The sequence below is a fragment of the Malurus melanocephalus genome, unplaced genomic scaffold (assembly GCF_030028575.1).
Source record: "Malurus melanocephalus ecotype Western Australia unplaced genomic scaffold, MMel_1.1 scaffold_115, whole genome shotgun sequence".
Lineage (NCBI taxonomy): Eukaryota > Metazoa > Chordata > Aves > Passeriformes > Maluridae > Malurus > Malurus melanocephalus.
Window position 1 is genome coordinate 1599491 of NW_026623347.1, and position 14376 is coordinate 1613866.

At 40.6% G+C, this 14376-nt stretch overlaps 1 protein-coding gene across 1 annotated transcript in view; it reads left to right on the top strand.

Moving 5' to 3' along the window:
- GNA12 (G protein subunit alpha 12) overlaps positions 1-12115 on the top strand; it is a 37391-nt gene extending 25276 nt beyond the window's left edge. Inside the window, exons 3-4 of the mRNA XM_057369833.1 lie at positions 7605-7655; positions 8630-12115. Of these exons, the coding sequence (XP_057225816.1) occupies positions 7605-7655; positions 8630-9199 (621 nt within the window). The 3' untranslated portion in view covers positions 9200-12115. The remainder of the gene's footprint in view (positions 1-7604; positions 7656-8629) is intronic.
- The last annotated feature ends 2261 nt before the right edge of the window (positions 12116-14376 follow it).

A 14376-nucleotide genomic window follows, 5' to 3' on the forward strand; every position in this document is an offset into this window, starting at 1 on the left:
CAGAGAACCTCCGGTGTGGGAGATGAAAGGGCTCTGGCAGCACTTGCAGACAATGTATTCCCTTGGACAGTTGGCAGGGAAACAGGAAGGAATCCTTCCATGGGATGCTTTGGAGTAGCTCTGTTSTCCAGTTGTGCCAGCACTGAGCTGGGCTCGCTGCTGATGTTGGATGCAGTCATAGGACTATTTTTGCTTTTTAAACATAACTGATTCTTCCACATGAATTTGGTCTGTATCCCCTTGCATCTGCTCCTTGACTCTTGCTAGCTGCTAGTCAGTGAAGGGTAGAACATGCTGAATTGCCGTGGCTGATGAGCAACTCTGTCTGATTAAGGATTTTTCTAGATTTTCTTTTTAAGCTAAAATTTCTTGTATTTGTGTTGCACTGTGCAGCTTTGTGCTTTGTTTGTGGCCAGTACTGTTTTCTCTGCTGTTTTCACCTGTTTTTCTTCCAGCCATTGTAAATCTGTGAAGCAGAAACAACAGTGATTAGGAGAGTAAGTATGAGTAAAATCAAATTTATTATCATTTTTTGATGTTTCTTGAAGCTTTTAGTGTAGGATGGAGCCTGTCTTAGTCCATTAACAGAAAATTCCTTTCCTCCTGGAGCCACTGTTGCTGGTGTGCAWATTTGAGRCAAATGGACARAWTTGTTAACTTAGTCCAAAAGTAATTTATCTCATCTACATCCTGTTGATGTAGAAATACCTAGAATTTYAGGAAAAAATGTAACTTTGTTTTTCCCTTGGAGCATTTGGGAGAAAGAATTGCTCTATTTGATTGCTGGAAAAAAAACTTAACGCATTAAGAGTTGCCTTTCAGCTCAAGAAATCTGCTCCTGTGTGAGTGTTTCTTAGCTGCAAGGCTGGAATTTCAGTCCCAGGATTCCASAAATCTTAGAACTGATGTGGAAGCTCTGTTTAGCCTTAAATTATTCTGAAGAATTAAATAAATATTTATCACCTATTATTATCCATATGCTGCAAAACACAGTTAGGCCATGTGTCATGTAGGATGAGTTTATACAAACCCACCCTGACAAATGTGCACAAACAAATTGTTCCATTGCCTGTTTGTACTGAGTAGACAAATAATGAATTTTTAAAATCTTTTCAGCCTTTAACATCTGATACCTACTGTGTGTGACTAGGCAGGGGAAAGGAGAGGCAGTTTTTAGAAGTTTGGAACCATATGGTACTTTTATTGTAGTCAGTATGTTTGTAGGGTCCAGATAGCAGCAACTTGGATAAGCACTGGAGTTGCTGGATGGGAGCCAGGAACTCAGTCTGTTGTTAAGGAGGAAGTTAAATAACACTGGAGAGATTTGATAGCTGGAATTCTGTACGGCTTAAATGAGGAGAAGTGGTTGGTCTCTGCACTGAAGCTGGTGATTGAATGAAAAATTAATGTTTGTCTTGTGTCAATAAATTCCGGTGCCCAGACAGGATGTAGAATATCTGTAGGACAAAATTGCCGTGTCCAGTGGGCATCAGCATTTTGGGGCAATTTAGGTTACTTCAGCATCCTCTGGGGGAATTCTTAACAAGCACAGACTTGCTCACCTCCTTGGAAAATAATGCTGAATTCATCAGCTGTCACGGAGGAGAGAACACACTTCTGGCKGCAGTAAATCCCTGCCCTGTTAGCAGTGAGGCTGAATAGAAGTGCAGATTTAAAATTGATCTCTTGGAGGAGCCTGCAGGCTTGCGGAGCCGGGAGTTATTTGTTTGTAGTTGCCTCTCAGGAGAATTTTAGCCCTTGGACAGAACCAGGGTGCAGAGCCTGAGCCTTGTTGGCATTTTCATTTCCAAAGGAGTTGTGTGTTATGGTGGCAGGGTGTCAACTTGCTGTTTGTGTCCAGTAGCTCTCACCAAGGAAAGTGCTTTCTCTATCACTTTTTGATGGTGAGGCTTTGGTTTTAGTTTCAGTACCCAAAAACTTGGCTGATCTAACATTTCCAACATTTTCAAACACCGGTCTCCTGGTTCTTTTGTAACCTTGCTCTTCCCTTGRGCCTCTTGCTTTTATAAAACATCTGAAATGGTAACATTCAGACCCCTTACAACAGGGGATTGACATCCCAAGAAACTTGGAAAAGGGGAGATCTCGGTGATTGAAAACACAGATTTTGCTTGCAAATTTCATTCTATGTGTACATGTYGCAAGCAGCCCTCATGGAATGGTTCCTTTTATAAAGTCCAGCTTTGGATGAAACTGTGTCAGTGCTTTAAGTCCATCCCATTTGTAGATCTGAGAGTTGGGAGATTCCCAAAATCTTTCTGGGGTCTCCTCGATTTCCTTAGCCCTGCTGCAGAATGTTTTACTGCTCCTGAGCAGAGGCTGGATGACCAACACTGATGTTTTATCAGGATCACTGTTCTCTCACCTTGCAGATTCTGCTGCAGTTTATGGCAGTTATTTTCAGTATCCATTTCTCTGGGTGTTTTGCTGTMTGGTGGGAATTCTGTTAGATCTGTTTAGATGCATCCTTGAAGTGCAGCGTTTCCTTCCTGTGTGGTTTAATTCATCATTTGAAACAAGCAAAGGCTGACAGGTCTACCTTAAATTGTGCACTCTAAATTTAGCAGCCAGAGACAGAATGATCAGGAAGGGCTAAATTAATATTATGTCCAAAAGGCCTTGGGACAAGGAAAGGAAAAGAACCAWTTTGGAACAGAGGGTTCCCTTTCAAGTCTTTTAGTTCAGAGGAGAATTTAGAGGAACTGCTTTTCAGAAGGAAAARTTTGAAATGAGCCAGTATTTAGTGAACTGGACAATGGGATGTTTCACTGTCCTTTATGAGCTGACCAAGGCTCACTTTGAATAACTGAGGGTTAAAGTGGCAAGCTGATAAATTGTGGCCTTGCAGAGCTTGTCTGATTGCTGAATTTCTAGTGGTATTTTAAAGTAATCTGCATATGATTGCTGTGCATTTATTTTCATGAAATAAATACTGCTTGGGAACTCTGCCCAAAATTAGGCTATCAGTGGCAAAGGAAGTGATGCCAGATTAGTTATAATATTTCTGTGTGGTGATTTCCTATGTGCTCTGAATGTAGCCTGAAGGAACAGGGATGTTGAATTCAATCAGTTGTTTTCATGGAGACTTATTTGGAGCTGCTGTTAAGATGGCATTCACATAATACAAAATATGTAGATTAAAAATTTCTTTATTTCATGGCTTTCACCCCYTGAGAATGCTGTGGTCAAAATAATCTAGCATATAAAAAGAGTTTTAGAGGACTATTTCAGGAAGCAGGAGTATATGTTTACATTTCAACTTTCCTCCCTTTCTCCTCCACCAGTCAGTTTTTAAACAWATTGTACTATTTTCTCTGGCTTCACCAAACTTTATACTGCAGATAGGCCAGTTTAAAAGAATAACAATTTTTAAAAAAATAATCCAATAGAGATACTGCATTGTGGGCTCATTTTAGGCCTTSTGTTTGTGTTTCTTGATTCCCCCAGTTCCCAGATGTGCAGTGACTCATCCTGCTGAACAATGGGAACTGCAGCTCTTACTCCTTCTCTTGGTCCCACTTGGCAGAACTGTTACTCAGAGGATCTGTAKTGCAGAGGGAGAAGAGATGAGCAGTGAGAAATGAGTCAGCCAAGCGTTTGTGGTCACTCAGGAGTGGAAGACCAATGGTCAGTGTTGTACTCTGTGCACTAAAAAAGGACCATCTGAGTTACATAAAATTCATAACTCAGAGGTCACCCTTCCCTCCCCCACAACCGTCCCGTAAAACACGGGGTATGGGTGCAGGAGACACCACTGAAACATCTTGATTTATTGGAAAAGAGGATTAAAATCTGTAAAAAATAGCTAACTGGTTTGTAACTTTCCAAAGTGAAATGTACTCWCAGACTACTAGTTAGAAATAAAATAAATAAGAAATGTCAGTGCATAAAGGCTGCACTGGTAGACTCTGCTGGGACTGTGACAGAACAGTGCTTGCTATCAGTATTGTCCTGGTTGAAATGAAATAGTTTTTCATATTTAAAAACATTATTTATGAATATTGTTAGAATATTTTTAAAGGAAATAGTGTACTGTTAGGACAGTGGAAGATTTGAGTCTTTAAATCTGAAAKGCAGAAGCTCAACAATCTTCTATGAACATCATTGATCTGAGGAAGTTTCTTGAACTGCCACAGTTTTTCTTGCAACATCAGCCYGTAAAAGATCTGATCTGGACCTTTTTTGTTTGTTTTTTAAGTGAACRCACCACGATGTGATTATATTTAGGTATTTASACATAGTATAAATACACATAGAGGRTATAAATATACATATATTATAAATAACTTCGGCTTTCATTTCTACTTTGCTGCTTGTAAGCATAGCTTAAAATAGATTGTGATGTTAAAATAACCTTTTTTTCTCCAATAGAACCGTTAAAGTACTGAAATTGAAGTCATCAATCTGCATAAAGGTATTTTTAGTATCTGATGAATCAATTGCAAATATTTGCTGACGCTTTTATGGGAAGTCATGGTCATGGACCTGAAATAACTGGCTGAGATCTGGAGGAGGAGAGCACTTGAAGTGCTAAGCCACTTTGAATGTAGCTGAATGGCCAGATAGATATTGGAGAGACACTAAATATTTGTACTGAAAAAGCCAAACCAGCTTCTTTATGGTCAGTGTCTTCAAGAGAAAAAATAATTCAACRTGAAAAGGGCCGCTGATACTTTATTTTGATAATTATTTGCCTTGAATGGAAAATCTACTTTGAGTGATTTAGAAACTATTTGTGCGTGTATGCATTTTTATATACAAAAGCATTTGTGTGTGTGCAGAATACCCAAAGCATGAGACAGCTTTGTGTAAATAATAATTTATTACTGGAATTTAAAAATTCATTCAAGTGCAGCGTGATATAAAACTAAATAAATTTGACTTCTAGATCTAATTAATATTGCTGTCTCTTTTCCCTGCATGACAAGGAAAAATTAATATAGAAAGGAATGTTCAGTTAGCATAATTGTTCTAATTAAAAGCACTAATAGCAAACAGTTGKGAAACCTGGAGTTTCCATATTTTCCTCATTTAATACGTTACATGTTACTCATCGAGTCAGTTATTGCCCAGTGCAGTTGTGTGTGCTGCTGGCTCAAGGAACTGAATGTGCTTCCCAGAACATCCCAATTTTCTGTAAATCTGACTAAGATGTAGAACAAGGTTATTSCAGAAGCCTTTGGAGCAGGAACTGATGCCACATTTCCATAGGACTTAACCAGGGAATCATTAAAGCAGGAGGTTTTGAGTGTGTGCGCTGGGCTTGGGGTTAATATTTTGGGAGTGTTTTGGTGGGTGTTTTTTCCTCCCCTCATGTTTGTTTGCTTTAATGTTTTGAGGGTTTTTAACTTCAAACCCTCTGGAGCTTGTTGAGGATTTGTTGTTTTGGCTGGAARCAGATATTTTGACTTTAGGGCTGGATGCTTTTGGATTCTGTGCTRGAAGAGAATACTCAGATTCCTTCAGAGCTGTCAGACCATGCATATGGTGCTCACACCTGTTCCAGCCACCTGACTGGGTTACCCAGCTCTCACAGTGTTTTGCCATTGCTGCTTCAAATTTCCCTAAACAAATTACTTGGCTTAATTGCAGCGTCAAAAAGAGCTGGATAAAAATGTAGAAAAGTCTGTTTTCCCTAAATCACTGCAGAAATGAACGTGTATTTTTTTTTTTCCATTAATCGGTTTATTTTCTACCTCCTTCTAAATGTGCAGAATGTCAGAGTGATGGATGTGTGGGATGGGAGATAGGGGAGGCAGAGCTGTAAATCAGGTGATCCTGCCTGTGTGTCCAGCATTTCACAGGCACACGGCTGTTCCCTGCTCCAGCGTGGAGCAACTGGGTAGAAAATTGGAAGAATCTCTATCAGAAAAGGCCCCTTTGCAGTATTTTTGCACATCTGAAGGCACAGTGCAGGACAGAGCACAATAGATAAAGAAGGGGGTTTTTTTGTAGCTTCAGTGATCTTTTCTTTCTGGGCTCTGCCATCTCCTAAACATGACTAATGCTGTACAGGAAGCCCTTTTCTCTTATTCATGCAGTCTGTGATATCTCTTCTGATCCACAGAGTGCCAAAAAATACAGGAAATTACTTTCACCTTATGAAAATTCATGATTGTAAGGAAGCTCTTAGAGCAATTGTTCTTTGGAAACTTCCCCTCTCCCCCACCCCCCCAAAAAAAAAAAAAGTGGGTTTTTTTCTGGCTAGCAGTCCATTGTAAATCTTTTGTTGATCCATGGTAGTCTTTTGCAAATCCGTGTGTTTTCTCTCTTTTATGAAAAGACACTTCCAGTTTTAAATGTTAGGAAATAATAAGCTGCAGCTCCTTTTGTCTGTGCCTTATGCTGSGAGTGTGTACTTGTACAACACCAAATCCTCTGATCTCCAGTCTGATTCCTCACAATGAACCGTTGTGTTGGCATCTSTTTAAGGTTGTACTGGGGGAAACAATTCTGTTCTGTTGTCTCAAGCTTATAGTGCAGAGGAGGATRTGTTGTTTAAGAATTTATATTGCATTAAATTTTTATTTTTAAATTTGTATTTATAAATTTATATTTGTATAAGGTGGTACTTGGAGAAAGTTCTGTTCTTAATTAGTGATTTGGTGARGGCACATACTGTTGGTTTGGTCATTACTGACAGCGCTTATCTGGGACAAAAAATGGGTTTTCCTGTCTCAAATCACCAAAAGGCAGCAGGATTTTTCACTTCTTCATTCTCGTGATAGCTCCAACTGCAAGGCATGTCCTGAACAATGAAGAACACTTACTGAGTTTCTTCTTCATGCAAGGGAAGTGTTTGCAGGAGTATTTGACTCCAGAGTTGTCTGCATCTGTGTGGAATTTTGTTACTTCTTCGAAGTAAGTGCAGGGCTCCTTGTCCCCCCTAATGTGAAGGGGCCCTTGATTTGAGTGGGATACATGGGCAATCTTGTTTGATAAAAGACCAAGTCCTCTTACACAAGAGTAAATTTTCACACCAGAATGAATTTTCCCTGTAAACATTCCTATTTTTTTCTCAATGTAACTGCTAAAGGACTTTGTACAAAGTGAGCAAATCCATTATTAAGCATCTTGAGCGCAGAAGGGAAGCTGTCTGTTGAAGAGCAAGTCCTTCAGTGTTCCTTTTTTTCATTTGTTTGTGACAAGCAAGTCTAGCTTAAACCATCACAAATTGTGGGGGACTTAAATGTTCTACTTTTCTAAAGATATGCCAGCCTGTCTAGGATATACTTTTCTTCACTGTTATGAATTTTAAACAAAATACATTGATTTCTTATAAATGTGTTTCATTTTCACTCCCACTCAGTGTCAGTTAACTGCACTTATCTTACAAGGAGGAAAAAAAGCCTAATTGTTTAAGTCAAAGAACTGACTTTAATAACMCTTCTTTTTTACTGTAAAGATTTACTGGATAAATTTTGAGCAAATTGTTCAAACCTCTTCTCAACTTTCATTTTTCCAGACCTAGTGATACTGCTCTGTCAGACATCAGAGCATGTTGGGAAGTGAGAAGGCCTTGGTTCTGTTGGATTTGCTGTCCAAGAAATAAGCTCAGTTCCCATCTCTTTCCTTTCCCACAGGGTGAATCAGTGAAATACTTCCTGGATAACCTGGATCGGATCGGTCAGCTGGTAAGAGCAGAGCCCTTCTCCTTCTGAACCTCAGAGCTCAAAGAGACAGTGGAAGCCTGGGACTGCTGTGATTAATGGGTTTTGGTTGGGTTTTTTGGTTGTTTTTTTTTTAAATAATAATGCATTAAATCATTTTCCTTCTCTAGAAATAGTAAACTCCAGCTTTATGAAACTGAAGCTTAGTGTTTGCTTAATTTTTTTGGCAGAAAACAGTTGAAAGTTGTATTTGTGCACATATTTTATCAGCCCTTGTACGCAGTCTCTGGATCTCAGGATGACTTTTCCTGATGCTCTGATGGCTGGTGCTACTTAAGATAGCAAAATGAAATGTTAGTTAAATAAAAACCATTCATAGCACTTGTAGAATTCAAGACCTGTCAAGAAAACATCTGTCAGGAGACTTRGAGGAGAAAGAAGGGAGATGATTTTCCTAAATAGTAACAGTGATAAGCTTCTGAAGAATAAATTTCTCTACACTGGTAGGTTGGGGCCGCACCTTGTGGTAGAATATATTGCTGTATTGTGAACCTGGAAGAAGAACTTCCACTAAAGCTTTCAAGATGGTCTTTGTAAAAGTAATGAACTGTGGAAAAACTAGATTTAAAAAAAACTCCTTTAGTGATGGCTTGATCTGCTTTATTGAGCACTAACTACCTAAGTGGCAGTAACGCTGTAGCTAAGAATTTCATAGTGAAAAAATATACTCGAGCCTTGAAACAAGAGGCTTGAAGGATAAGAACGTTAACCAGTAAATTAGTCCTTTATTTTTATTTTCATAATGCCTCAGGATCTTCTGCAGCTGTTAACCAAAGTGTTAAGCTAAATGGCCAATGTTTTACAGTTGAGTATTCATTCTTCATCCCATAATTTAAAAAAGCRGTTCCTGGTCATTTTACCCATTGCTTCAGTATTCTGGCATTAGCCAGCATTTTTGAAGGATTTTTTTTTTGACGTTTCTCTCCTTTCTTTTACAGAATTATTTCCCCAGCAAACAAGATATTTTGCTGGCCAGAAAAGCCACAAAGGGGATAGTAGAGCATGATTTCATCATTAAAAAAATTCCTTTCAAGATGGTGGATGTAGGGGGACAGAGATCTCAGCGTCAAAAATGGTTCCAGTGCTTTGATGGAATAACTTCAATTTTGTTCATGGTCTCCTCCAGCGAATACGACCAGGTCCTCATGGAAGACAGGCGCACAAACAGACTGGTGGAGTCCATGAATATCTTTGAGACAATAGTCAATAACAAGCTTTTCTTTAACGTTTCCATTATCCTATTCCTCAACAAGATGGACCTTCTGGTGGAGAAGGTAAAGACAGTCAGCATTAAGAAGTATTTCTCGGACTTCAAGGGCGACCCTCACCGGCTGGAGGATGTGCAGCGTTACCTGGTGCAGTGCTTTGACAGGAAGAGGAGGAACCGCAGCAAACCCCTCTTCCACCACTTCACCACGGCCATCGACACGGAGAACATCCGCTTCGTGTTCCACGCCGTCAAGGACACCATCCTGCAGGAGAACCTGAAGGATATCATGCTGCAGTGAAGGAGGGCAGCCCCAGCTCGGTTGAAATTTCGCTGGAGGGTTCGATCGAAGTTTCTGTCCTTTCTTTGTGGCCCTTGCATGCGGCGTAGGACCCGTGCAAATTCCTTGGCTCAGGAATGCTGTACACTAGCCAGTCCAAACAGAGGAGCTATAGGCCGGAGGAGTCATGTTGATGTTAGCTACTGAATCATTTGGACTAGAAACACTACTGAAACCTGGCCGTGGGAGCTTCTGTCCCGAGTTTGGAACGCTGAGTAACACAACCACCGTCTGCCTTCTTGGAGAAYAGAAATCTCTGACAAACCATGTATGGAAGACACATTTGAAATGAATACACTCATTTTTCAGAGACACTAGTTGTACAAACTGCCTTTTTTTTTGTAGTTTGCAGGTGCTGAATCGATCAAACTAATCTAAACATGATGAGATTGGCAGCTGTATTGGAGAATGTTAATGGAAGTTCCATTCTTAACCCTTAGGAATATAACCAGGTCTTGTGTGCATGTTCAGCTTTGCCAAGGGTCTAGAACCCACCTCCCAAGGTGGATGCACAGCTCTTGCCTGAAGGTTTTGCATGAGTCTCCTGAGACAGAAGTTTAAAACTGTGTAAGGAAACTCATGTTGGAGTAAATGGGATGGGATGTTAAGGCCTCGCTGATACGGAGAAGGGTTTATTTTGCACTATGTGTGAAGGGTGTTACATCATGGGAAAATGGATTTCCTTGGTGCAGCAGCCTGTGCTGGAGCACCCAGCCATGGGTCTGCACAGTGGGTGCTCGAGGGAGATGTGCTGCATGGAAAACCAGAGCTGTTCTCACACCCACAGCGGGCAGCGTTTGTGAAGGTTCAGTATCTCACGTGACAGGGCTTCATCTGTRCTCTAAAGATTGAAAGTTGATTAAACTCTAAGCAAAGGTTTTGRTAGCACAGCAGCTGCTTGATTAGTTCCCAACAGCTGACCTTGTAGGAAGACTGAACACCCTGGAGATCCCARCTTTCCAGCTGTGCTGATGTATTTGGACAGCAAGACCTTGCTGTAAAATTAGCCTTTAATCTGTGTCTTAATGGGATCTTTAGCCTATRGTGATGCACACGGAACTCGGAGCACAGTCCGGTTTGGAGTCGCCCCTTTTGGGCACTGCTTTGTGTGTAAAATGGCAAGAGGCTGTGAATCATTTGGATGTGAACTCTGAATTTCCTTGTGCTCTCAATCTCTGCCAGGTGCCTTTTCTGTGTACAGACATTGAATCTTTTCTACTACAGTGGGGTACATGGRCAAACTGAAGATATTGTAGTGCTATCCTTTAGGTAACTCACAGTTTACTGTGCAATTTTTGTYATAGTTTTTATCCAAGAATAAAACCTGAAGGGCTGTTTGTACCCATAAAAAGTCAGCAGATTCCCTGGAGTTCTTATCCCCTTTGAGCCTGTAATGGCATGTCAAAACAAGCAAWGTTTTACTTCAGCTGGTAATCCCATGGGAAATGTGGTCAAAGCAAAGTCCTGTTCCGTTGTCCTTTCAWGTTAATTTGGATAAAATCTGGAATCTTTCTTCCCCTCTGAAGCTTGCAGATGTTCATATCAGTATTTTTGTGTAGTTTCCTGATGCAGCTTTCTTTGTACAGGCTGTGGAAAAGCTGTGGCTGTTTCAGTCCCTGTGACAGGCACAGAATCGAGGTAAGAAGCAACAGAGAAGTTGCAGATGGGAAAATCTTAAATTTGAGCAAACTTAAACAGGAATTAGCTTCCTTGTAACAAGTCTTATTTTGCCAGGACCAACTCTGTCTTTTAAATATTTATTAATTTTTAACCTTGAAGGAGAAGAATGTTATGTGACTAATATTCAGATGGGGGGAAATCTTAAGATTATTACATTTGAAAAGGAAAATGTTTCACCACAGTGTGATGCAAACAAGTTTACTCATCACATAAGGTTGGTTTCTCTGAGCCCATTTGTTTGGCTGAAGACTAAGGCTGCTTTCAAAACTTTCAGTTGTTTTCTGAGTTCTTGGTAGTGGTTTTCACTTCTCACAAGACACTGGGAAAGAGGAGGCAGTTGTGGGCTCACCTGACTTTCTAGGTTGACTTGACTTTAGTTCTTMGTTTGCTGTGAGCTTTATTCTTTCACTAAATTTTCCAGATGGGTTARTATTGTGCTTGTTTTCTCAAATGAGTTAAACATTCCCTTTCAACTGTATTTTTTCTCAAGAATTACCTCAGTTTTGTGTCTGAATCTACTGTAGTTTACCTGGGAGGTATAGCATGGAATTTCCTGTTCTGTTTTTCTCTCCATACTCATCCCTGGTTTTGTATCCTTAGTCACCTTACAGATTTAAAACTCTCAACAGAGCTAATGATGCAACTTGTATTTTAAATAACTTAAAATCTGCACCTGGAAAACAAACAGCATGAGAGATCTCACACTGAGCTCTCAAGCTTTTTTTCTTTTTTTTTTGTATGATACGGCAGTTTTGCACACTAAGTCAGTTTTAGGGAACCAGTTTGCTCACCTTGGGCCCATTATTGCCTTTCTTGTTTTTATTGATGAAATGGGCCTGAGTGTGGGGCTGCAGATGAAAATCAATGGTTTGGCTGTGTGGGYTCAGTGTTCTGTCAGGTTTGGATGGTGATGGACCACACCAGGAACCCAAGGTCAGCAAACTCTCCTTGCAAAAGTCAAGCACTTTGCAAGTTTGCCAAGGAGCTGGTCTGTGAGTAAAAAGGACATGGGGGTCTTTTTTAAGTGTCAGCTTTCTCTGCACAATACACTCCTTGCCACAACTGAGGGGTTTGGGGTTTTATTTTCAAGGTAAGTTGTAGTATAATAAAGCCAGAAAATCATGTTATGCTAAATCAGTGAATTACTAAAGCAGTTGAGGTAGATGAGGTTGTTCACACATCTCGGGACAGGCTTGGTCGCTTAGTCCTTTCACCAGAAACAAATAGAAAACTTTATTTTAAGTGACATCCTGGAGAACTTTGCAGGTAAACACAGCTGGAGAGAACATCTTTTTTTGTTAACTTTATAGGCTTATTGTTCATTTGGCTGGTCAGGAAATGGGTCACAGGCAGGATGATCATCAGATGGAGGCCTTGAACAACTACTTTTTTTCTTTTTTTTTTTTAAAGAATAAAGCAGCTTTTTGCTGTCCCTCCTCTGACACCCGGGGTCAGTGACAGAGTGTTGCAAAGGGGTTGTCTCTCCCGAGGACAAAGAGAGGAAGCTCTTGCAGCCTGTGCTTGGGGGCAGAGACTTACGTAATCCTGGACTTCAAGTAGAAAAACGAAATGGGAGTCATTTATCCAGCACTACTCTGTGTTTGTGGTCCTCAAAGCAAATGTTAAGCTAATAGAGAGTGTCAGTCAGTACCATTGCTGCAGACTGCAGTGCTCAGGTGCATTGCAAGGTGACTGGGTGAATTGAGTTCAGAAGGAAGAGTGGCTTTCTGGAAGTGACATGTTCAATARGCACTTGTCACTTGGAAGGAATGAAATAGTTTTTAAGGTTGAAAATGAATTAATGGTGGTTATGGAACTGCAATTGCTGGCCACTCAGTTTTACAGCTCAAAGTTGCTTTCAGCTTCATGCAAAGAATGGATCTTCTTTAGTTCGGCAGCATCGATTATTTGACTTATTAACTTGATAACGTATTTAATTTTTTTAATTGCTGCTCTGTATAACCTAGAAGTAGGCATGTGACAAGAATGAAGAAGCTGAAGATGGCCATTCCCAGGCCTTCTGAGGCAGGTAAAGCTGAGCTGCAGCCAGCCAGGCAGAACAGAGAAAGTAATGGCAAAGAAACTGCAGAGAAATGGAGTCGGAAGAGCTCATTTGTATGTGGCACTGGAGACAGATCTAATTCCCCTAGGACAGCTGAAGTGGCATTTGTYATGAAAAATGGTGCATTTGGAGTGTGTCCCATCCAGTTCATGTGTTGGCCCCCCCCATCCCCATGGCCTCATTCCTCTGGGAATTCACCCATCCTGGTTACTGTGATCTGCAAACAAACGTGGAATTAAAGCATTTAAAAGAACTGATGTGGTACCACTGAAGAAACCAGCAGCTTTCTTCAGTGACAGACAGCTGCTCTCCACAGATCAGCATTCTAGAAAACAAGTTCTCTGCTGCCTTTAGAAGGCTGTCTTTGTATTAACTGTTTTAACTTATATTAACTTATGTTTTGGAGTCTTTTCTATGYGTGTACTTCTTTATTTCTGGGGAAGAAAATCATTCTGTGCGTGGACCTGCAGGATTTCTCTAAAAGGCTCCTCTGATTTTCAAGTAGTGAGTTTTGACACCTGGCTTAGCTTGGCTTCTGTCATCAAATTTTCAGGAGTACCTGCTGGATTGATGGATGATTTGATGTGTGCCAGSTTGAGAGACAAACACGATATGCAGCAACACCTCCACACAGTGCAGTTTGTCATGTAAACCAAACACTGAGCTCATGATGAGAACTGTAAGTTTAGTAGTATCCTCTTTCTTATATTCTCTTTCTAGTACAAAACTCACATGGTGTAGTCAGGGGTTTGATATAGCACTGCCAACTCTTTACCTCATRCTCTTGAATTCTGTAACACAAAGTGGTGGGTGGGTGTTTCAGTAGCAACTCTAAAACATCTGTGCCTACTTCTGTAAATGAGCTTTTAACAGTTTTTAGGGAGCATCTGTGATAGATCAGGAAGGCTGGCATGGTCTGGGCCAGACTTGGCCTGAGTTAATGCTGACTCCAYGCAGTTCTAGGTGAGGACTGTGTAGCCTAGTGAGGAATAATTGGTAATGCAAGAYCTAGTGCTTTTTAATAATACCTGTTTTGTAATTAGCTGGGGTGATCTCTGCTTTGTGCTGTGACGTGGGCACTTCTTTGTTTTAACACTAATCCTTTTTTACATAGATGGAAGTGAGTAARGCCAGGACATTTGGAGCTGAAACTGCCTCTCTGCTATAACCAGGTGATGCTGCCTCTTTGCTCATCTTGGTGGTTGGGCAGTTGAGCTCGATCCTTGACGTTTTTATCTTTTTAATGGCATTTGGAAAGCAGTGTTGAAGTTTGTCTGTGTGWTGATTTGCTTGTGTTCTTACTGGGTGGGGAGTGTGGAGGTACTAGATTGTCAGTGCTGGTGGTTCTGTGCCTGGCTTGAGGAGCTGTCACAGCCCAGCTCTTGGCCTGTGACTG